This window comes from Pleurodeles waltl, chromosome 12 (assembly GCF_031143425.1).
Source record: "Pleurodeles waltl isolate 20211129_DDA chromosome 12, aPleWal1.hap1.20221129, whole genome shotgun sequence".
Taxonomy (NCBI): domain Eukaryota; kingdom Metazoa; phylum Chordata; class Amphibia; order Caudata; family Salamandridae; genus Pleurodeles; species Pleurodeles waltl.
This window is the reverse complement of record NC_090451.1, coordinates 354,106,668-354,131,937: the sequence shown is the minus strand read 5'-3', so window position 1 is coordinate 354,131,937 and position 25,270 is coordinate 354,106,668. Positions and strand designations below refer to the sequence as shown.

Below are 25,270 nucleotides of genomic sequence, written 5' to 3'. Positions count from 1 at the left end.
TGAGAGAAGTATATGCTACCATCACAAGGTGCAAAGTACCTGCAGGTTTGTACTAAGAGAGTTCCTTTAGTCAAATATATTAGAGTTCACTATGAATTTAACTCTCACTGTTTTCTTTCTTAAGGATACTTCTCTAGAACAAGAGTGCTCAAAGGCTAAGTCAGTCTTATTGATGAGTGAGAAAAATGCAGTCCATGCAGTTGGTATTTTACGTTATTTAGAGCGTACAGAAGCTGCTATTCCGCCTGAACTATTTGACTTCACAGCTGGTATCCTGTCAGCTAAAGAGGAAATGAAACATGGAAGACCTCTGTGTCAGCACCTTAAAGCATTTGGTGTTTGCAAGTAAGATTTAATGTTATTGCATGTATGCGGTTTTGTACTGCTTTCTAATGCACACTGATTACTGTTACACAACTTTTGGTGAAGGTTTCCTAGAACAGTTGCCAACTATTGAGACTATTTGGAAGAATTCCACCCTTTGCCTTTGTGTTTTCCTCAGTGCAACATCTCAAGTATGAGAGTTATGACCAGAGGTACATCCATTACACTTAAGATGTTTCACCGAGGAAAACAGAGGTGAAATGTAAATATGTAAAAAGCTATGAACTGATAATTTATCATTTTTTAAACAAACAAAAACTTGGACTAAACAGAGCCATAAATGGTCTTTTCTGTATTGACCTTGTGCTTATTTAACAAGTTTAAATAAAATAATTGTGACTTTACAAAGGTATGTGTTTATTGCAGCATGTGGATTGCCTATCACACATCCCTGGATACTTATTCCAGTCTTGGTGTGTCATTTGCCAAGATTGTCTTCTAGAATCTGATAGAGATTTCTAGCTGCAGATTACTGCAGGAAAGAAGCATTTTTCTGGCATAGTTCCCCCCCACTTTTTGCCTGATATCTGTATGTTTAGACTGTACTACACTGGGATCCTGCTAACCAGGACCCCAGTGTCAGTGTTCTCTCCCCCGAAATTTAGTTTTATCGTAACTATTACACCCCCTAATAAGCATGCTGGTGCACCCTTGTATGTCCCTGGTATGTGGTAGTCGGGTACTCAGGAGATTGGTACACTAGGGCGTTCCCCCATGGGCTGAAGCATGTATTGTGCCACCCATGAGGGCACACACATACTGTGATTACAGGCCTGTTGTTGCAGCCTGTGTGAAATGGTGCATGCATCTTTAACTCCAGATATGAGGTTTGCCTTATCTCATGGTCACTGCACTCTGACCCTATAAGCCACCCCTAAGGTAAGACCTTCAGCCCAAGGGCAGGGTGAATGGTTCTAAGTGTGAGGCACCCCTGCATGGGCAGCAGTGCCCTACAAACCCCACACCCCATTTTCTGTGCTTTGTAAGTGCGGGGAAGCCAACCTAAGGTATGTTGTGGACACTAGTCAACACGAGTTGGCAAACTACATAATGGCTTCACTGAACATAAGCGTGTTTGGTATCAAACATGTTGGAATCATACAATTACACAGATTATAGTGCTAGCTGCATGATACCATGTACTCTGGGGGTTCCCTAGGGGATCCCCCAAAGTATGCCTGTACAACCTTGCAGCGTCTGCATGCCAGCCCATGATGCTGCTGGTCCCAGATCCTGTTCCACCCTCCTGCTGCTGAGCCTAACTTGGGCAGGGGAAGGCAGAATAAAGGATTTCTTTTACAATAGAGGTGTGACCACCTCTTCTTTAGCAATGGGTGCCTCTTGGCAGGGGTGGGGTGGCCTCTGAGTGCCACTAGACTCCTTTGAAGGTCATATTTGGTGCCCTCCTTGCATAAACCGGTTCGCACTAGTGCAGGAATTCCAGTTTCCGCTCTGGTGCACAACCGCACAAAGGACAGGGAAGTGACCACCCCCTTGTTCAGCTCCTCTCCTATGAAGGTGCACAGAGCTCTGCCAGGTGGCCACTTGATTCTGCCATCTTGGAAATAAAATGAGCAGAGGCCCCTGGGAGCATCTGACAGGTTAGACCAGCTGGCTGACATCCCTGACCCCATCCCCTGATAGGGTTGGTCCCTGCAGGAAGTGTCCAACCCCCTTCCTGGGTTACATAAGGCCTCCCCTGAGGGTGGGGATGTAAATTCGTCTTCAAGACTTCAGGAACCATCTGCAAGTCTCCTCTGCAAGACACTTCTGCAACCTGGGCACAGCAACCGTTGCTGATCTTCGCCAAGACTGAGAACAAGACTGTAACCAGTAGGATGGCTCCTATTGCTACTTTGTTTCCAAGTTCTGCAAATACTTCTGCAACCTCCATGGCTGTGCATTCTCCAGAGTCAGAGGGACAGCAAGTAGAAATCGCCCTTGAAGTGAAGGAGTCACTCCCTTGCATCTGCAGGCACCTCATCGTCAACAACTGGTTTGTTGATCCTTCTGTCCCAAGAACTCTTCAAAGCTCTACAACACAGGTGGTGGTTCTGTGGCTCTCCAGAGGTCTTAACTGTCTTCTTCGCAACTGAGAAGCTTGTGGTACATCATTTGAGCCGTTTGGCTAGAACCCCAGTGCACTATGTCAGTTTATAGTTGCCAAGGCTTGTTGGCTCTTCAGTCCGAAGACCTCCTAGCTCCAACTCCACGTACAGCGTCCTCTGTGCAATCCCTGCGACGTGGGCATCCCTCTTTGCTGTGCTGCTAAGGTCTCCCTGTGTTCTCTGCCAGAGGGTCCACCTGGGGGCTTCAATGATTCCTGCTGGCTCTCCTGCTTGCTAAAGGCTGGCCATGACCTACCTGCAAAGGTTGGGTCACCTGGACCTTGCAGGTCCCCACAAATCCTGCAAACTGTGTGCAGCGCTTCCCTGCATTTCCCAAAGTTTTGTTGGCGGTCTGTAGGAAGTTGGCTCTGTATATACTATCTCAAAGTAAGAGATAGTGTGCACAGAGTCCAAGGGTTCCCCTTATAGGTAAGATAGTGGCAAAATTAGATAATACCAATGCTCTATTTTGTGGTAGTGTGGTCGAGCAATAGGCTTATTATAGGGTAGTGTTAAGCATTTGTTGTACACACACAGGCAATAAATGAGGAACACACAATCAGAGACTTAACTCCAGGTCAATAGTTTTTTATAAAGAAAAATATATTTTCTTACTTTATTTTTAGAACCACAAGTTCAAGAGTTGAAGTGAATACATAAAATGCAAGGTCCTCCACACAGGTAAGTTAAGAACTTTGAATTAGAGCAATAACACATACAGTTTTTGTTAAAATGGCAATAAGCTATTTTAATAGTGGACACAGTGCAAAAATCAACAGTTCCTGGGGGAGATAAGTATTGGTTAGATTGTGAGGTAAGTAAGACTCTAACAAGTCTCAGTTCCTGGGCATAGGCAGCCCACCGTTGGGGGTTCAAGGCAACCCCAAAGTTACCACACTGGCAGCTCAGGGCCGGTCAGGTACAGAGGTTAAAGAGGTGCCCAAAACACGTAGGCGCCCATGTAGAACAGGGGTGCTCCGGTTCCAGTCTGCCAACAGGTAAGTACCCGCGTCCTCGGGGGGCAGACCGGGGGGGTTTTGTAGAGCACTGGAGGGGACACAAGTAGGCACCCAAAACACACCCTCAGAGGCAAAGGGGCGGCCGAGTGCAGAGTGCAAAGCAGGCATCTGGTTTTGTATTGGATTCAGTGGAGGGACCCAGGGGTCACTCTGGCAGTGCAGGCAGGGCACAGAGGGGCTTCTCGGGCCAGCCACCAACTGGGCTAGGCAGAGGGTCGCCTGGGGGTCACTCCTGCACTGAGGTTCGGTTCCTTCTGGCCCTGGGAGCTGCCAGTGCAGTGCTTGGTCCAGGCTTCGGGTCCCTTGTTACAGGCAGTCGCGGTCAGGGGGAGCTTCTGGATTCTCTCTGCATGCGTCGCTATGGGGGTTGTAGGAGGCTGGCCTGGCTTGTAGTGAGTACCAGAGGTACTTACACCTTGTGCCAGGTCCAGTTATCCCTTATTGGTGTAGAAGAGGTGTTTCTAGCAGCTTAGGCTGATAGAAGGTAGCTATGGCAAAGCAGCTTAGGCTGAACTAGGAGACATGTAAAGCTCCTACTATACCACTGGTGTCATATGCACAATATCATAAGAAAACACAATACACAGATATACTAAAAATAAAGGTACTTTATTTTTATGACAATATGCCAAAAGTATCTCAGTGAGTACTCTCAGTATGAGGATAGGATATATACACAAGATATATGTACACAAACCAAAATTATGCAGATAATAGCAAAAGGAAGTAATGCAAGCAATGTAAAGTTACAGTAGATTGCAATAGGAGCACATAGGTATAGGGGCAACACAAACCATATACTCCAAAAGTGGAATGCGAACCACGAATGGACCCCAAACCTATGTGAGCTTGTAGAGGGTCGCTGGGACTGTAAGAAAACAGTGAGGGTTAGCAAAATAGCCCACTCCAAGACCCTGAAAGGTAGGTGTAAAGTGCACCTACTACCCCCAGAGAGCACAGAAGTTGTGATAGGGGGATTCTGCAGGAAGAACAAACACCAGCAATGCAACAACAGTGGATTTCCGGACCTGAGTACCTGTAAGACAAGAGGACCAAGTCCAAGAGTCGTGACAGTGTCGAGAGTGGGCAGGAGCCCAGGAAATGCCAGCTGAGGGTGCAAGGAAGCTGCCACCGTTTGTAAGAAGCTTGGTGTTCTGCAAGAACGAAGAGGACTAGGAACTTCCCCTTTGAAGGACAGGTGTCCCACGTCGTGAAGAAGCTTGCAGAGGTGTTCCCACGCAGAAAGACCGCAGACAAGCCTTGCTAGCTGCAAGGGTCGTGGTTAGGGTTTTTGGATGCTGCTGTGGCCCAGGAGGGACCAGGATGTCGCAACTTGGATGAGGAGACAGAGGGGGCACCCAGCAACGTAGGGAACCCTCACAGAAGCAGGTAGCACCCGCAGAAGTACCTGAACAGGCACTTAGAAGAAAAGTGAACCGGAGTCCACCCGAAGTCACAAAAGGGAGTCCCACGACGCCGGAGGACAACTCAGAAGGTTGTGCACTGCAGGTTAGAGTGTCGGGGACCCAGGCTTGGCTGTGCACGAAGGAAATCCTGGAAGAGTGGACAGGAGCCGGAGCAGCTGTAAATCACGCAGTACCCAGCAATGCAGTCCAGCGTGGGGAGGCAACGACTTACCTCCACCAAACTTGGACTGAAGAGTCACTGGACTGTGGGAGTCACTTGGACAGAGTTGCTGAGTTCCAGGGACCACGCTCGTCGTGCTGAGAGGGGACCCAGAGTACCAGTGATGCAGTCTTTTGTTGCCTGCGGTTGCAGGGGGAAGATTCTGTCGACCCACAGGAGATTTCTTCTGAGCTCCTGGTGCAGAAAGGAGGCAGGCTACCCCCAGAGCATGCACCACCTGGAAACAGTCAAGAAAGCCGGCAGGATGAAGCGATACAAGGTTGCTAGTAGTCGTCTTGCTACTTTGTTGCGGTTTTGAAGGCGTCCTGAGCAGTCAGCGGTCGATCCTTTGGCAGAAGGTGAAGAGGGAGATGCAGAGGAACTCTGGTGAGCTCTTGCATTGGATATCTGGTGGGATCCCCAAAGCAGAGACCCTAAATAGCCAGAAAAGGAGGTTTGGCTACCTAGGAAGGAGGTTTGGCTACCAAAAGAGGTAAGAGCCTATCAGAAGGAGCCTCTGACGTCACCTGCTGGCACTGGCCACTCAGAGCAGTCCAGTGTGCCACAAACACCTCTGTTTCCAAGATGGCAGAGGTCTGGGACTCACTGGAGGAGCTCTGGGCACCTCCCCTGGGAGGTGTAGGTCAGGGGAGTGGTCACTCCCCTTTCCTTTGTCCAGTTTCACGCCAGAGCAGGGCTGGGGGATCCCTCAACCGGTGTAGACTGGCTTATGCAGAGATGGGCACCATCTCTGCCCATCAAAGCATTTCCAGAGGCTTGGGGAGGCTACTCCTCCCCAGCCTTCACACCTATTTCCAAAGAGAGAGGGTGTTACACCCTCTCTCAGAGGAAGTCCTTTGTTCTGCCTTCCTGGGCCAGGGCTGCCTGGACCCCAGGAGGGCAGAAACCTGTCTGAGGGGTTGGCAGCAGCTGCAGTGGAGACCCCATAAAGGCAGTTTGGTAGTACCCAGGTTCTGTGCTAGAGACCCGGAGATCATGGAATTGTCCCACCAATGTCAGAATGACATTGGGGTGACAATTCCATGATCTTAGACATGTTACATGGCCATGTTCGGAGTTCCTATGTATAGTGCACGTGTGTAATGGTGTCCCCGCACTCACAAATTCCGGGGAATTTGCCCTGAACAATGTGGGGGCACCTTGGCTAGTGCCAGGGTGCCAACACACTAAGTAACTTTGCACCCAATCTTCACCAGGTGAAGGTTAGACATATAGGTGACTTATAAGTAACTTAAGTGCAGTGGTAAATGGCTGAGAAATTACGTGGACGTTATTTCACTCAGGCTGCACTGGCAGGCCTGTGTAAGAATTGTCACTGCTCCCTATGGGTGGCAAAATAAATGCTGCAGCCCATAGTGATCTCCTAGAACCCGAATACCCTGGGTACCTCAGTACCATATACTAGGGAATCATATGGGTGTACCAGTATGCCAATGTGAATTGGTGAAATTGGTCTCTAGCCTGTTAGTGACAAATTTGGAAAGCCGAGAGAGCATAACCACTGAGGTTCTGGTTAGCAGAGCCTCAGTGATGCAGTTAGGCATCACACAGGGAACACATACATATAGGCCACAAACTTATGAGCACTTGGGTCCTGGCTAGCAGGGTCCCAGTGACACATAACAAACATACTGACAACATAGGGTTTTCACTATGAGCACTGGGCCCTGGCTAGCAGGATCCCAGTGAGACAGTGAAAACACCCTGACATACTCACAAACAGGCCAAAAGTGGGGGTAACAAGGCTAGAAAGAGGCTACTTTCTCACAGGGGTCCAAAGGGGTCGTCTCTTGCTACTCACTGGGTCGCAGTTGCCTGGGAGTCCTCCCTGTGGTGATGGTTCTCTGGAGCTCGAGCTGGGGGCGTCGCGTTCAGAGAGTGAAGTCTCACGCTTCCGGTGGGAAGAGTGAAGTCTTTAGAAGTTGCAAGAAAGTTGCAAAGTTGTTGCTTGTTGTTGAGCAGAGCCGCTGCTCATGGGAGTTTCTTGGTCCTTAGGTTCAGGGCAGTCCTCTGAGGCTTCAGAGGTCACTGGTCCCTATTGGATGTGTCGCTGTTGCAGTTTTTCGAGTCAGGAGACAGGCCGGTAGGGCTGGGGTCAGAGCAGTTGTCGTCTCCGTCGTCTCTGCAGGGCTTTCAGGTCAGCAGTCCTTCTTGTTTCAGGTTTCAGGAATCTGATTTCCTGGGTTCTTGGGTGCCCCTAAATACTGAATGTAGGGGTGTGTTTAGGTCAGGAGGGCAGTAGCCAATGGCTACTGTCCTGGAGGGTGGCTACACCCTCTTTGTGCCTCCTCCCTGAGAGGAGGGGGCACATCACTAATCCTATTGGGGGAATCCTCCAAAACCAAGATGGAGGATTTCTAAAGGCATGGGGTCACCTCAGCTCAGGGCACCTTAGGGGCTGTCCTGACTGGTAGGAGACTCCTCCTTCTTTTTCTCATTATCTCCTCTGGACTTGCCGCAAAAAGTGGGGGCTTTGTCCAGAGGGGTGGACATCTCCACTTGCTGGGATGCCCTGTGGTGCTGTAACAAAAGGCATGAGCCTTTGAGGCTCACCGCCAGATGTTACAGATCCTGCAGGGGGAGATGAGAAGCACCTCCACTCAGTGTAGGCTTTGTTTCTGCCCTCAGAGAGCACAAAGGCTCTCACCCCAGGGGGGCAGACATTCGTCTCAGTGGCAGGCTGGCACTGACCAGTCTGTCCTGCACTGAACGATTGGGTAAATCACAAGGGGCATCTTCTAAGGTGCCCTCTTTGTGCATTTTGTAATAAATCCAACACTGGCATCAGTGTGAGTTTATTATTCTGAGACCAAACTTCCCAGTATTCAGTGTAGCCATTATGGAGCTGTGGAGTTCGTTTTGACAAACTCCCAGACCATATACCTAATATGGCCACCCTGTACTTACAGTGTCTATGAAAATACTTAGACAATGTAGGGGCATATTGCTCATGCAGCTATGCCCTCACCTGTGGTATAGTGCACCCTGCCTTAGGGCTGTAAGGCCTGCTAGAGGGGTGACTTACCTATGTCACAGGCAGTATTTTGTGGGCACTGCATCCTGAGGGGGATGCCATGTCGACTTTGCCTTTTTCTCCCCACCAATACACACAATCTGTAATGGCAGTGTGCATGTGTTAGGTGAGGGGGTCCCTTAGGGTGGCACAACTCATGCTGCATCCCCTAGTGACCTTCCCTGGTCACAGGGCCCTTGGTACCACTGGTACCTTTTACAAGGAACTTATCTGTGTGGCAGGGGGGTGCCAATTGTGGCAACAATGGTACATTTTTAAGTGATAAAACACTGGTACTGGGGCCTGGTTAGCAGGGTCCCAGCACACTTCTCAGTCAAGTCAGCATCAATGTCAGGCAAAAGGTGGGGACTAACTGCAACAGGGAGCAATTTTCCTACATGGTCCCAGTGACGCCTTTGCAATCAGACAACCGGCGTGGGACATCTTATAGATGACTTCCGTGGTCTTATGGCATCGCAGCTGCACTTATTCAACCACCGTCCAACAGGAAAACATCTCCAAAAATGGGTGGGCTTGGCCCTCCTGCACTGCATGGACACCTCCAGGTGGTCTGGACTCTGTCCTCTGTTTCCTTTGGTCCGCTTCTTCAGGAATCCACGCTGGCTTTCACCAACCTGGTCCACTGGTCATGACAGCAGTCAGACAACCGAGGTCCCCATTGACTTTCACAGGAGGTTGCAACACGACTTCACTGCTATGCATCATAGTGTAGGTACTCCACTGTTCTAGGTATCCACGGGTTGGGGGGCGCTATTGTCCCATCGGGCATCCTCGGGTCCTTTGAGAAGGGTCCCAAATCCATAAAATTCCAACCCCCCACTTCCCCACATTATCCTGTGTATAACTTATCCAGGGTTAGACCTCTGCTCCCGGGTTCCTGGGGAGTCCTACTTAATTATCTTGGGTGGTCCCATGCTTCCCTAGTCCTAGGGGTCCTTGAGTAGTAGGTGGGTTGGAGGCAATTCTCTCATTCCATTTACTTAGTATTGGTTTGCCACATTTTACCCCCCCAAATAGGGGCACCTGTTATTATATGCCTGTACATATCTTTCTGTAAGGATATTTTTGTATGATTGTATTTCTTGTTAGAAGCTATACCAAAATCTGATAGTCTTCTAGATGCAGTTTCCTTACCTTAGAATTTCCCCCAAGCGTCAGACTGGATCTGGAGATTTTTCTTCGAGCAATACCTGTAGGAAGGTAGCCTCTTTCTGGCCTTGTTACCCCCACTTTTGGCCTGTTTGTGAGTCTGTCAGTGTGTTTTTACTGTCTCACTGGGATCCTGCTAGGCAGGGCCCAGTGCTCATAGTGAAAACCCTATGTTGCCAGTGTGTTTGTGTCACTGGGATCCTGCTAGCCAGGATCCCAGTGCTCATAAGTTTGTGGCCTATATGTGTTCCTTGTGGTGCCTAACTGTATCACTGAGGCTCTGCTAACCAGAACCTCAGTGTTTAGGCTCTCTCTGCTTTCTAAAATTGTCACTGCAGGCTAGTGACTAATTTTACCAATTCCCATTGGTACACTGGTACAACCATATAATTCCCTTGTATATAGTACTTAGGTACCCAGGGTATTGGGGTTCCAGGAGATCCTTATGGGCTGCAGCATTTCTTTTGCCACCCATAGGGAGCTCAGGCAATTCTTACACAGGCCTGCAACTGCAGCCTGAGTGAAATAATGTCCACGTTATTTCACACCATTATTCACTGCACATAAGTAACTTATAAGTCACCTATATGTCTAACCCTCACTTGGTGAAGGTTGGGTGCCAAGTTACTTAGTGTGTGGGCACCCTGGCACTAGGCAAGTTGTCCCCACATCGTTCAGGGCAATTTCCCCGGACTTTGTGAGTGCGGGGACACCATTAAACACGTGCACTATACATAGGTCACTACCTATGTATAGCGTGTCAATGGTAACTCCGAACATGGCCATGTAACATGTCTAAGATCATGGAATTGTCACCCCAATACTATTCTGGTATTGGGGGGCAATTCCATGATCCCCCGGGTCTCTAGCACAGAACCCCGGGTACTGCCAAACTGCCTTTCCGGGGTTTCCACTGCAGCTGCTGCCAACCCCTCAGACAGGATTCTGCCCTCCTGGGGTCTGGGCAGCCCCGGCCCACAAAGGGAGAACAAAGGATTTCCTCAGAGAGGGTGTTACACCCTCTCCCTTTGGAAATAGGTGTGAAGGGCTGGGGAGGAGTAGCCTCCCCCAGCCTCTGGAAATGCTTTGATTTCTGCATAAGCCAGTCTACACCGGTTCAGGGATCCCCCAGACCTGCTCTGGAGCGAAACTGGACAAAGGAAAGGGGAGTGACCACTCCCCTGACCAGTACCTCCCAGGGGAGGTGCCCAGAGCTCCTCCAGTATGTCCCAGACCTCTGCCATCTTGGATTCAGAGGTGTTGGGGGCACACTGGACTGCTCTGAGTGGCCAGTGCCAGCAGGTGACGTCAGAGAACCCCTCTGATAGGCTCTTACCTTTCTTGGTAGCCAATCCTCCTTTCTTGGTAGCCAAACCTCCTTTTCTGGCTATTTAGGGTCTCTCTTCTGGGGTATTCTTCAAATAACTAATGCATGCAAAACCGCAACAAAGTAGCAAGATGACTACCAGCAACCTTGTAGCGCCTAATCCTCCGGCTTTCTCGACTGCTTCCTGGTGGTGCATGCTCTGAGGGCTGTCTGCCTTCACCGTGCACTGGATATCCAGAAGAAATCTCCTGTGGGTTGACGGAGTCTCCCCCCTGCTAACGCAGGCACCAAACTTCTGCCTCACCAGTCCTCTGGGTCTCCTCTCACCTCGACGAGCGTGGTCCCTGGAACACAGGAGCTATATCCAAGTGAACCCCACAGTCCAGTGATCCTTCAGTCCAAGTTTGGTGGAGGTAAGTCCTTGCCTCCCCACGCTAGACTGCAAACCTGTGTACTGCGTGATGTGCAGCTGCTCCGGCTTCTGTGCACTTCTCCAAGGATTCCTTTGTGCACAGCCTAGCCTGGGTCCCCAGAACTCCGTCCTGCAGTGCTCAACCCCCTGACTTGGACTCTGACGTTGTGGGACCCTCCTTTGTGACTCTGCGTGGACTCCGGTTCACAGATCTTCTTAGTGCCTGCTCCGGTACTTCTGCAGGTGCTGCCTGCTTCTGTGGGGGCTCTCTGAGTTGCTGAGCGCCCCCTCTGGCTTCTCCTCCAAGGGGTGACAGCCTGGTCCTTCCTGGTCCCCAGCAGCACCCAAAAACCTCTACCGCGACCCTTGCAGCTAGCAAGGCTTGTTTGTGGTCTTTCTGTGTGGAAACACCTCTGCAACCTCCAGCACGCCGTGTGACATCTTCCATCCAAAGGAGAAGTTCCTAGCCCTTTTCGTTGTTGCAGAATCCTTGGCTTCTTCCACCCAGAGGCAGCCTTCTTGCACCTTCATCTGTGGTTTCCTGGGTTCCTGCCCCCCTGGACACTATTGCAACTCTTGGACTTGGTCCCCTTGCCTTGCAGGTCCTCAGGTCCAGGAATCCGTCTTCAGTGCTTTGCTGGTGTTTGTGGTTCTTGCAGAATCCCCCTATCACGACTATTGTGTCCTATTGGGGTAGTAGGGGAACTTTACTCCTACTTTTCAGGGTCTTGGGGTGGGGTATCTTGGACACCCTGACTGTTTTCTTCAGTCCCAGCGACCCTCTAGAAGCTCCCATAGGTCTGGGGTCCATTCGTGATTCGCATTCCACTTTTGGAGTATATGGTTTGTGTTGCCCCTAGACCTATGTTCACCTATTGCATCCTATTGTAATTCTACACTGTTTGCATTAATTTTCTTACTATTACTTACCTGTTTTGTGTTTGTGTACATATAACTTGTGTATATTACTTACCTTCTAACTGAGGGTACTCACTGAGATACTTTTGGCATATTGTCATAAAAATAAAGTACCTTTAATTTTAGTAACTCTGAGTATTGTGTTTTCCTATGATATTGTGCTGTATGGTATAAGTGGTATAGTAGGAGCTTTGCATGCCTCCTAGTTCAGCCTAAGCTGCTTTGCCATAGCTACCTTCTATCAGCCTAAGCTGTTAGAAACACCTCTATTCTACTAATAAGGGATAACTGGACCTGGCACTGGGTGTAAGTACCACAAGGTAGCCACTATAAGCCAGGCCAGCCTCCTACAATACCAAATCCGCATTGGTAGGTGGCGTCTGTTGAAACCGCGGGTGGTGTTGGCGTCGTAGTCGCCGTGATGACATTGGGAGTAGTACATAGACTCTGCCTCAGCACAGTGACATCAGTTCTTTTCTTTCCGCTCCACGCGCTGATCCGGAGAGAGCTACCCTGGTCTCTTTTTGACTGAATTCGACCAATTTGTCGAGTTTTCTAGGGAGCTTTTGGTGCGTCGAGGATGTCCCCGAAGACTGGGTTCAAGCCATGTGAGGACTGTCACCGCATGATGTCGGTGACAGATCCGCATCGGGTTTGTGGTGTCTCAAGCGCGATCACGATCCGATGTCGTGCTCAGAATGCCGGGTCATGCACCTGAAGGCCTTGAGGGAACGGTCCCTCAAGCTCATGTCCAGCCCGGCGCTCAACTCCACATAGGTCCCGGTCTCGCTCGAGAGAAAGGTCTTGAGACTGTTCGTGGAGCCATCACCACTCGTTGTCCTCAAAATCTTAAGGTGCAGGTAAGAAGTCGTCAAAGAAGTATCATCGCTCTATGACTTCGCCTCGTCGCTCGGCTGATGCAACGTGGGAGAAACGTCAACCCTCAAGGCCTCCATCCTCAGAGTGACCCCCGCCTAACTTAAGGAATTCTATGATGTCATGCACCTCATCTTCGGGTGGACAGACCTGAGTACGGTACTTTTTGGCCCAAGGGGTTCGTTGAGGGGCGTCTGGGTCCGCTCGGGGATCCACACCGGTGCCGGTCGCACCATTGAGACCTTCCCCGGCGCTGGTTTGATTGTCAACGCTCACAACGTCGGTAGTGGCCACTATCGACATTGACCCGATTCTTATCCCCTAGAAATCTCGGAGTCGGAGCGGCATCGGCCGACGCTGCCTTTGTCTTTGATAGGGCATATTCACCCCATGTCGGATATGGACCCTTTTTCCTATGGGTACAAATTTGGGGACGGATTGGAGGGGTCCCTGGACCCTTATGAATACCACGATGAGCCATCTTTGGACTGGGCACAGGAATTGCGTGACATCAACGGACTGGATACTTCTTTAAATGCTGGCATGCTCTCTCCTCCTACCATGGCTACGGCGGAGGGAGTTACTTATGGTATGGTGGTCAGTAGGGCGGCTGAGGTCCTTGGCCTTGAGCTTCCTGCTGTAGAGGTCAGGTCCAAGCTCCTGACAGATGTGCTCCAGCCAGACGCTTTCACATCTCAGCCCCTTTTACCGTTCAATAGAGCCTTCACCGATGCCCTTTTGGGTACTTGGTCCAAACCCAACATAGGGGCTCCTGTGAATAGAACTATCGCATGCCGACATCGTCCCGCTACGAACGACCCTAAATTCCAGTCCCAACACCCCACGCCAGAGAGTCTTTTCATCCAGGCTTCCTCTTCTTCAGGCGCATTCCCTTCTGCACCACCGGATAGTGAATCAAAAAGGCTGGAACAATTTGGGAAGAAGTTGTTTTCTTCCTCCAGTCTTGCACTGCGATCTGTGAACACTGCTTGCCTTTGGGGCCGCTATACCCACTCTCTGTGGGATACGATTGTGCAAGTCCTGCTGCAGATACTGGAGGAGGCCCATGCTATAGTCTCCCTAGCTGTCAGCAATGGGAGAGATGTAATGAAGTCCACAATCCGATGTGGGATGGATACGACTGACTCTCTGGGCAGATCGGTTGCTACGACAGTGGCATTAGGATGCCATGCCTGGTTGCGTACTTCTGTTTTTTCTGGAGATGTCCAAAAGTCTCTCATGGACATGCCCTTTGATGGCTCCCGTCTGTTTGGACACAAAGCTGACTCAGCTTTGGAGAGATTAAGGATTCCCGGGCTACGGCTCGGTCCCTTGATCTTTCCTCTGCCCCTCGCAGTCTGCTTCTCACCCCATTGTGGCCACAGAAGGGGCTCCTTTGAGAAAGTAGCCACTTGGTTACCCCCCACTTTTGGCCTGTTTGTGAGTGTGTTTTTACTGTCTCACTGGGATCCTGCTAGCCAACACGACCCCAGTGCTCATAGTTTGTGGCCTATGTGTGTGTTGTCAGTAGTGCTTAACTCTGACACTAAAGTTCTGCTAACCAGAACTCCAGTGCTTATGCTCTCCCCACTTCCAAATTAGTCACTATAGTTTAGTGACTTCATATTCTAATTTCAGTTGGCACACTGGACCCCTCTTATAATTCCCTAGTATATGGTACCTAGGTACCCAGGTCATTGGGGTTCCAGGAGATCCTAATGGGCTGCAGCATTTCTTTTGCCACCCATAAGGAGCTCAGACAAACCCTTACACAGGACTGCCGTTGCAGCCTGCGTGAAATAACGCACACGTTATTTTCACAGCCATTTTCACTGCACTTGAGTAACTTATAAGTTACCTATATGTCCAACCAACATTTACTGAAGCCTAGATGCAAAGCTACTGAGTGTGAGGGCACCCTTGCACTAGCAAAGGTGCCCCCATGCTGTCCCGGACCAATTCGCCGGACTTCCTGCGGGCATACCATTATTCGTGTGCACTACATATAGCTCAATACCTATATGTAGCTTCACAATGGTAACTCCGAATATGGCCACGTAAGGTGTCTATGATCATGGAATTGTCCCCCCATTCCAAATCTGGTATTGGGGGGCCAATCTCATGCATCCTGGGGGCTCCACCATTGTCCCTCAGTACTGCGAAACTAGCTCTCTGAGGCTTGCACTGCAGCTACAGCTGCTGCCACCTCACAGACCGGTTTCTGCCCTCCTGGGGTCTGAGCAGCTCAGTCCCAGGAAGGCAGAAGAGAGCATTTCCTTTGGGAGGAGGGTGTTACACCCTCTCCCTTTGGAAATAGGTGTCGCAGGCTGGGGATGGATACCGTCCCAGAGCCTCTGGAAATGCTTTAATGGGCATGGATGGTGCCCTCCTTGCATAAGCCTGTTTACACTGGATCAGGGACTCCCAGTCCCTGCTCTGGCGCGAAACTGGATAAAGGAAAGGGGAGTGACCACTCCCCTGTCCATCACCACCCCAGGGGTGGTGCCCAGAGCTCCTCCAATGTGTCCCTGGCGTTAGCCATCTTGTTTTCCTAGATGTGGGGACACTCTGGACATCACTGAGTGGCCAGTGTCAGCAGGTGACATGAGAGACACCTCCTGATAGGTGCATACCTGGGTAGGTAGCCAATCCCCCTCTCAGGGCTATTTAGTTTCTCTCCTGTGGGTCTTTTTTCAGATTCAGCTTGCAAGTTTCCTCCAGGAATCCCTTGCAACCTATGCTTCAGCTTCTGTCTGTCGGATCAATCACAGACTGCTCCAGGAACTGCTGTAACTGCAACATAGTATCCAGAACGGCTACTGTGACCCTGCAACTTCAGCGCCAGCCACTGCAACAGTTTCCAAGGTGTGCACGCTCTGAGGACTCCCTGCCTAAAACCTGCACCAGAAGAACTGAAGGAATCTCCTGTGGAGTGACGGAGTCACTTCCCTTCTCCTGCAGACACCTTCCAGGACGATGACTGGTTCTCTGGTACTCCTCGTCTGATGGTGAGCGTGCTCCCAGGAGCACAGATGGTGGACCCATCTGACCCAGACTGTCCAAATTTGGAGGAGGTAAGAGCTTGCCTTCCCGGTTTGGGACAGTACCCCTATGCACCATGTCATCTCTAGCTTCTTGGGCTTCTGTGCACTTCTTCCAAGAATCCTTTGTGCACACTGTTGCGCAGGTCTCCGGCACTCCATCCTGCAACGCTCAAGTCTCTGAGTTCTTCTCCTGTGGCATGGGACCTTCTTTTGTTGTGCTGCATCAACCACAATATGCACCTTCTTTGTCCCTGTGTCCTAGAACTCCCATGGGTGCTGCATGGTCATCTGTGCGCTCTCTCCAGTGTTATGAGCCCCCTCTGCTTCCTCAAACCAAGTTGAGGTACACAGGTCCCCCTCTTGGTCCATGCAGCGCCATTTTGATGCAAACGGCGACCTTGCTTGAACCAAGGTTTGTTGGACGACTCCAGCAACGCAAACTGCCTGCATCCAACTTCGCAACATGGGACATCTCCTGCACCATGCAGGAACCCGCAGCCATCTTCTATGGTGCTCTTCTGCAGAGTTTTTCCAACTGGAGAATCCTCTTTTGCACCATCTTCTAGGTTGACATGGGCTCCTGTCCATCCTGGAATCTTCTGCGACTTCTGGACTTGGTCTCCTCTCTTCTCAGGTCTTCAGGTTGAGGAATTCACCTTTTGCTGCTTGCAGTTTTGCTTGGTTCTTGCAATAACTCTAATCATGACTTGTAGTGTGTCCTGGGGAAACTTGCAGTACTTTACTCCTACTTTCCTGGGCTCTGGGTGGGGTATTTTACTTACCTTTGTGGTATTCTTGCACTCCCAGTGCCCCTCTACACCCTACACTTGCCTATGGGGGCAATTTGTGATTCACATTCCACTTTCTTAGTATATGGTTTGTGTTGCCTCTAGGCCTATTACATTCTATTGTATTTTCTACTGTTTTCACTATTTTATGACTATTTACTTACCTAATATTGGTCTCTAGTGTATATATTGTGTATGATACTTACCTCTAGAAGGATTATTGCCTCTAAGATATTTGTTGGCCTTGTGTCACTAAAATGAAGTACCTTTATTTTTGGTAACACAGAGTATTGTCTTTTATTGTGTATAAGTACTGTGTAACTATAGTGCTATTGCAGGAGCTTTGCATGTCTCCTAGTTCAGCCTAAGCTGCTAGACCATTGCCTACATTTCACTAATAAGGGATAACTGACCCTGATATAAGGTGTAAGTACCTAGGGTATCCACTACAAACCAGGCCAGCCTCCTACAGCTCCCTATCGCGTTCCCCACCCAGCCACCCATGCTGTTCAGCCTCTGCATGGCCGGGGATGCGGAATCCCACGTGGATTTGGGACAGGGAACCAAAGGTCTGTCCAGTCCACCTCTTCGCCCGCTGCAGCCTCCAAACCCTCCTAGTCTGTCCCCTCACTCCCATCCAGTTGTGGCAGGATTCGCCATCACCTGCCCCACTGGGAATCCATCACTATGGACAGGTGGGTTTTGCAGATCGTTCGAAACGGCTACTCCCTCCCTTTCGAATCTGCCCAACCAGCCATGCCTCCATCACTCAACCAACTCCCGGAGGATCATTTGGCACTTCTCCGCTAGGAAGTCGCAGCTCTCTTGACCAAGGGAGCTATAGAGAAGGTCCTTGTGCCTGAAGTAGGTCGTGGTTGTTATTCCCGCTACTTTCTGGTGCCTTCGGGATCTAAATTACTTTCTGAAGAAGGAGAAATTCAAAATCCTCACCCTGGCTCAGGTTTTGTCTGCCTTAGACCCAGGAGACTGGATGCTAGTGTTGGACTTGCAGGATGCTTATTTCCACATCCCCATCCTGCTTGCCCACAGAGGTTACCTACGATTCGTGGTAGGTCACGAGCACCATCCGTTTACTGCGCTCCCTTTCGGCCTTACCAGCACCCCTCGAGTGTTCACAAAAGTGATGGCGGTGGTTGCAGCTCACCTGTGCAGGTTGGGGGGTCTCAGTCTTCCCCTACCTCTACGACTGGCTGTTGAAGGCAGACTCGGCCCAGAAAGTCATCTCCCACCTTCAGACTACCGTGAACCTCCTGCACACACTGGGGTTCACTATAAATGAGCCAAAGTCACACCTGACTCCCTCTCAGATGCTCTCTTTCATCTGAGTTCTTCTGGCATAGTGCAGTTTCAGGCTTATCCTCCTGAAAAGCGAGACCAAGATATTCAGGCTTTGATTCCGATCTTTCAGCTTCTATCTTGAGTTTTGGTGAGTCTGACTCTGAGGCTGCCGGGCCTCATGGCCTCCTGCATCCTGCTAATGACACATGCCAGATGGCATATGCTGGCTCTGCAGTGGGACCTGAAATTCCAGTGGGCGCAGCATCAGGGGAATCTCTCTGACATGGTCCAGATCTTGGAGGGGACTGCGAAAGAGCTGCAGTGGTGGCTTTCAAACCTGCATTGGGTCCACGGCAGAGCCCTCTCCCTTTCCCAGCCAGGTCTATCTGTATTGACTGTAAGGAAATGCATCCTTGGCATGGTTACCCCCTGACTTTTTGCCTTTCACTGATGCCAAGTTATGATTGAATGTGTGCTTGGAACCCTGCTAACCAGGCGCAGCACCAGTGTTCTTTCCCTAAACTGTACCGTTGCTTCCACAATTGGCACAGCCTTAACACTCAGATACGTCCCTTGTAAATAGTACCCCATCAGGAACCCAATACATCCTAGTTTAGTGGATCATGCTACTAGGTACCCTGAAGCAATTCCCCTTAGGTCCACTACTGCCCCTGAAGTAGCCAAAGCACTCGTAGGTATTGTTACCAGAGTGGGGTTTCCTAAGGAGGTGGTTTTTGACAGAGGTACTAACTTCATGTCAGCTTACCTGAAACATATGTGGAATGAGTGTGGGGTGACTTACAAATTCACCACACCACACCATACCATACCATCCACAAACCAATGGCCTTGTTGAGAGATTCAACAAGACATTGAAGGGCATGATCATGGGGCTACCTGAAAAACTCAAAAGGAGATGGGATGTCCTCTTACCATACCTGCTTTTCGCCTACAGAGAGTTGCCTCAGAAGGGAGTAGGGTTTTCCCCCTTTGAACTTCTGTTTGGCCATCCTGTTAGGGGACCACTAGCTCTTATAAAAGAAGGCTGGGAGAAACCTCTCCATGAGCCTAAACAAGATGTGGAGGACCTTGTACTAATCCTACGTTCAAGGATGGCAGAGTACATGGAAAAGGCAAGCAAAAACCTTGAGGCTGGCCAACAGCTCCAGAAGATGTGGTATGACCAAAAGGATGCTATGGTTGAGTTTCAGCCAGGGCAGAAAGTCTGGGTTCTGGAACCTGTGGCTCCAAGGGCACTTCAGGACAGATTGAGCGGCTCTTACCCAGTTCTTCAGAAAAAGTCAGGACACCTACCTGGTTGACCTAGGCACTAGCACGACCCCCAAGAGGGTGATCTATGTGAACCTCCTCAAATTCTTTCATGATAGGGCAGATGTAAACATGTTAATGGTTACAGATGTGGACCAGGAATCAGAGAGTGAACCTCTCCATGATCTCCTCTCCACTGACCCTAAAGATGGCTCAGTAGATGGAGTGATCTATTCAGACACCCTCTCTGGGCAACAGCAGGCTGACTGCAGGCAAGTCCTCCAGCAGTTTTCTGAGCTCTTTTCTCTAACCCCTGGTTAGAAACACCTGTGTACACATGATGTGGACACAGGAGACCGCATGCCTGTCAAAAACAAAATATTTAGACAGTCTGACCAAGTTAAAGAAAGCATCAAAGTGGAAGTCCACAAGATGCTGGAGTTGGGAGTGATTGATCACTCTGACAGTCCCTGGGCTAGCACAGTGGCCTTGGTCCCCAAACCTCACACAAAAGATGGCAAGAGAGAGATAAGGTTTTGTGTGGTCTACAGAGGGCTTAACTCTGTCACCAAGACAGATGCTTACCCCATTCCAAGGGCAGATTAGCTAATAGACCAATTAGGTACTGCCAAATACTTAAGTACCTTTGACTTGACAGCAGGGTACTGGCAAATAAAAATGGCACCTGGAGCAAAAGAGAAAACAGCATTCTCTACACCTGATGGGCACTGCCAGTTTACTGTGATGCCCTTTGCCTTAAAGAATACACCTGCTACCTTCCAAAGGTTGATGAATCAAGTCCTTGCTGGCTTGGAGTCCTTCAGTGCAGCTTATCTTGATGATATTGCTGTCTTTAGCTCCAACTGGAAGGATCGCCTTGTCCACCTGAAGAAGGTTTTGCAGGCCCTGCAAGCAGCAGGCCTTTCTATCAAGGCATCTAAATGTCAGATAGGGCAGGGTACTGTGGTTTACTTGGGACACCTTGTAGGTGGAGGCCAAGTTCAGCCCCTCCAACCCAAGATCCAGACTATTCTGGACTGGGTAGCTCCAAAACCCCAGACTCAAGTCTGGGCATTCCTTGGCTTGACTGGGTACTACAGGAGGTTTGTGAAGGGTTATGGATCAATAGTGACACCCCTCACAGAACTTATCTCCTAGAAAATGCCCAAGAAAGTGAACTGGACCGTGGACTGTCAAAAGGTCTTTGACACCCTGAAGCAAGCAATGTGTTCAGCACCAGTTTTGAAAGCTCCAGATTACACTAAGCAGTTAATTGTGCAGGCAGATGCCTCTGAACATGGGATAAGAGCAGTCCTGTCCCAAACAAATGATGATTGCCTTCACCAGCCTGTTGCATTTATTAGCAGGAGGTTACTCCCCCAGTGAGCAGCGTTGGAGTGCCATTAAGAAGGAGGCCTTTACCGTGGTCTGGTACATGAAGAAGTTGAGACCACACCTTTTTGGTACTCACTTCATAGTTCAAACTGACCACAGACCTCTCAGATGGCTAATACAAATGAAAGGAGGAAACCCTAAACAGTTGAGGTGTTCCATATCCCTACAGATAATGGACTTTGTAGTGGAACACAGACCTGGGACTGCCCATGCCAATGCTGATGGCCTTTTCAGGTTCTTCCACTTAGAAAATGAAGACTCTCTTGGGAAAGATTAGTCTCATCCTCTTTGGTTTGGTGGGGGGGGGGTTGTGTCAGGAAATGCCTCCTTGGCATGGTTACCCTCTGACTTTTTGCCTTTTGCTGATACCAAGTTATGGTTGAAAGTGTGCTGGGATCCTGGTAACCACGCCCCAGCACCAGTGTTCTTTCCCTAAACTGTACCTTTGCTTCCACAATTGGCACAGCCTTGGCACTCAGATAAGTCCCTTGTAAATGGCACCCCTGGTACCAAGGGCCCTGATGCCAGGGAAGATCTCTAAGGGCTGCTGCATGTCACCCGGGGGACACCTCACTTAGCACATGCACACTACCTCACAGCGTGTGTGTGTTGGTGGGCAGAAAATTACTAAGTCCACATGGCACTCCCCTCAGAGTGCCATGCCAAACTTACACTGCCTGTGGCATAGGTAAGTCACCCTATAGCAGGCCTTACAGCCCTAAGGCAGGGTGCACTATACCACAGGTGAGGGCATATGTGCATGAGCACTATGCCCCTACAGTGTCTAAGCAAAACCTTTGACATTGTAAGTGCAGGGTAGCCATAAGAGTATATGGTCTGGGAGTTTGTCAAACACGAACTCCAGAGTTCCATAATGGCTACACTGAAATCTGGGAAGTTTGGTATCAAACTTCCCAGCACAATAAATGCACACTGATGCCAGTGTGGAATCTTTTGTAAAATGCACCCAAAGGGCATCTTAGATATGCCGCCTGAATACCAATCCGACTTCTAGTGTTAGGCTGACCAGTTTCTGCCAGCCTGCCACAACCAGATGAGTTGCTGGCCACATGGGGAGAGTGGATTTGTCACTCTGTGGCCAGGGACAAAACTTGTACTCGGTGGAGGTGCGTCTCACCTCCCCCTGCAGGAACTGTAACACCTGGCGGTGAGCCTCAAAGGCTCACCCCCTTTGTTACAGCGCCACAGGGTATCCCAGCTAGTGGAGATGCCCGCCCCAACGGCCACTGCCCCCACTTTTGGCGGCAAGGCTGGAGGAGATAATTAGAAAAACAAGGAGGAGTCACCCACCAGTCAAGACAGCCCCTAAGGCACCCTGAGGTGACCCCCTGCCTTTAGAAATCCTCCATCTTAAGTTTGGAGGATTCCCCCAATAGGATTAGGGATGTGCCCCCCTCCCCACAGGGAGGAGGCACAAAGAGGGTGTAGCCACCCTCCAGGACAGTAGCCATTGGCTACTGCTCTCCCAGACTGAAACACCCCCCTAAATTTAGTATTTAGGGGCACCCAGAACCCAGGAAATCAGAATCCTGCAACCTGAACTAAGAAGAAGCACTGCTGACCTGCAAGCCCTGCAGAGACTATGGAAGACGACAACTGCTTTGGCCCAAGCCCTACCGGCCTGTCTCCTGACTCGAAAAACTGCAACAGCGATGCATCCAACAGGGACCAGTGACCTCTGAAGCCTCAGAGGACTGTCCTGAATCTCATGACCAGGAAACTCCCAAGAACAGCAACATTGCAACTTTGAAGCAACTTATAGAGAACTCACTCTTCCCACCGGAAGCGTGAGATTTCACTGTGCACCTCACGCCCCCGACTCGAGCTCCAGAGAACCAACACTGCAGAGAGGACTCCCAGGCGACTGCGACCTTGTGAGTAACCTGAGACGACCCCCCTGCACTCCCACAGTAACGCCTGCAGAGAGGATCCCGAGGCTCCCCCTAACCACGACTGCCTGGAACAAAGAACCCGACACCTGGACCAAGCACTGCACCCGCAGACCCCAGGACAGAGAGGAACCGAACTCCAGTGGAGGAGTGACCATCAGGCGACCCTCTGCCTAGCCCAGTCGGTGGCTGGCCCGAGAAGCCCCTCTATGCCCTGCCTGCATCGCCTAAGGGACCCCAGGCCCCTCCATTGATTTCTACAGAAAACCTGACCCCACCTTTGCACACAGCACCCGGCTGCCCCTGTGCCGCTGAGGATGTGTGTTGTGTGCCTGTGTATGCCCCTTCCCCCCCCCCCCCTCCCCCAGTCTGTGTTCCGAACACGCAGGTACTTACTTACCTGTTGGCAGACTGGAACTGGAGCACCCCTGTTCTCCATAGTGCCCATGTGTTTTGGGCCCTCCTTTGACCTCTGCACCTGACCGGCCCTGTGTGACTGGTGCAGTGACTTTGGGGTTGCCTTGAACCCCCAGCGGTGGGCTGCCTATTCCCTAGAAACTGAACTTGTAAGTGCTTTACTTACCTCCGAAACTTAGCCCTACATACCTCCCCCAGGAACTGTTGATTTGTGCTTATTGCCATTTTAACCCATACTGTGTATGTTACTGCTCTAATTCAAAGTTCCTTACTTACCTATGTGGATTACCTTGCATTTAATGTATTTACTTCAAATCTTGAATCTTGTGGTTCTAAAATAAATTAAGAAAAGTTATTTTGTTCTATACAAAAACTATTGGCCTGGGGTTAAGTCTTTGAGTGTGTGTTCCTTATTTATTGCCTGTGTATGTACAAGTGCTTAACACTACCCTCTGATAAGCCTACTGCTCAACCACACTACCACAAAATAGAGCATTAGAATTATCTTATTTTGCCACTGTCTACCTCTAAGGGGAACCCTTGGACCCTGTGCAACACTATCTCTCACTTTGAGATAGTATATACAGAGCTATCTTCCTACATCCTGGATAAGCCTTAGCTGTTCTCCACAGTTTCCCTTTGAGAGCTCTGGTTATCTAGAACATCTTAGACTATCACTAAGGATTGCCTGGACTCAGTACAGGGTGCCTCACTTATAGATGTACACCATACACTGCAACAGCTTTCTTCACCCGTGGACTGGCAGATGGAGTTGGGTGAAGCCAGTGGTCTGAACACTTCTCCTGAGACTGGCATGCTTTCTACAGAGGAGGGAGCACCCTATTCACTGGTGGTTTGGAGAGCAGGTGAGGTCCTGAGCCCTAAGCTGCCTTCTGTAGCAGTCAGGATTAACCTTGTTACAGAGTTGCTTCAGCCTGGGGCTTCCACTTCTTAACTCCTTTTTTTCCCTTTATTGAAGCCCTCACTGATGTCCAGTTAAGGACCTGGTCCTAATGCAGCACAAGGGCTCCTGTGAACAGGACAATCGCCTGCTGCCATAGACACTCTCCAAATGACCCAGTCTCCTTGACGCAGCACATGACCCCTAAGAGCTTGGTTAACCAAGCCTCCACATCTTGGGCGCATACCCTTACGCAACCCTGGATAGGGAATCCAAGAGGCTAGATTGGCTTAGGAAGATTTTTTCTTCCTTCAGCCTGGCATTTGACTATGTGAATGCCATCTGCCGTTTGGGCTGTTACACCCATACTTTATGGGACCCGGTTGTGCAGGTGCTGCCACAGGCCCCAGAGGAGTCCTGGTCCATTTTCTATTGAGCTATTGAGCATGGCCATTGTAGGAGGCTACCTCAGTTTATGATGTATATCTATGGTGTGGTACCCTATACTGAGTCCAGGCAACCCTTAGTGATAGTGGATAGTGTAGGAGGCTGGCCTGGATTGTAGTGGGTATCAAGGGGTACTTACACTCTGTACCAGGTCCAGTTATCCCTTATTAGTGTAGAAGAGGTGTTTCTAGCAGCTTAGGCTGATAGAAGGTAGCTATAGCAGAGCAGCTTAGGCTGAACTAGGAGACATGCAAAGCTCCTACTATACCACTGGTGTCATATGCACAATATCATAAGAAAACACAATACACAGATATACTAAAAATAAAGGTACTTTATTTTTATGACACTATGCCAAAAGTATCTCAGTGAGTACCCTCAGTATGAGGATGCCAAATATACACAAGACACATGTACACAATACAAAAAATATGCAGTAATAGCAAAAGGAAGTAATGCAAGCAGTGTAAAGTTAAAGTAGATTGCAATAGGAGCACATAGGTATAGGGGCAACACAAACCATATACTCCAAAAGTGGAATGCGAACCACGAATGGACCCCAAACCTGTGTGACCTTGTAGAGGGTCACTGGGACTGTGAGAAAACAGTGAGGGTTAGAAAAATAGCCCACCCCAAGACCCTGTAAGGTAGGTGTAAAGTGCACCTACAACCCCCAGGGAGCACAGAAGTCGTGATAGGGGGATTCTGCAAGGAAAACCAACACCAGCAAAACAACAACAGTGGATTTCCGGACCTGAGTACCTGTAAGAGAAGGGAAGGGGACCAAGTCCAAGAGTCGTGACAGTGTCGAGAGTGGGCAGATGCCCAGGAAATGCCAGCTGAGGGTGCAAGGAAGCTGCCACCGGATGGAAGAAGCTTGGTGTTTTGCAAGAACGAAGAGGACTAGGAACTTCCCCTTTGGAGGA

The 25,270-nt window shown here is 49.9% G+C and overlaps 1 protein-coding gene across 1 annotated transcript in view; it reads left to right on the top strand.

Annotated features, from left to right (window-relative positions):
• TDRD12 (tudor domain containing 12) overlaps positions 1-25,270 on the top strand; it is a 184,520-nt gene that overhangs the window by 67,275 nt on the left and 91,975 nt on the right. The window contains exon 3 of the mRNA XM_069215982.1: positions 125-345. Coding sequence (XP_069072083.1) covers positions 125-345 — 221 coding nt within the window. The remainder of the gene's footprint in view (positions 1-124; positions 346-25,270) is intronic.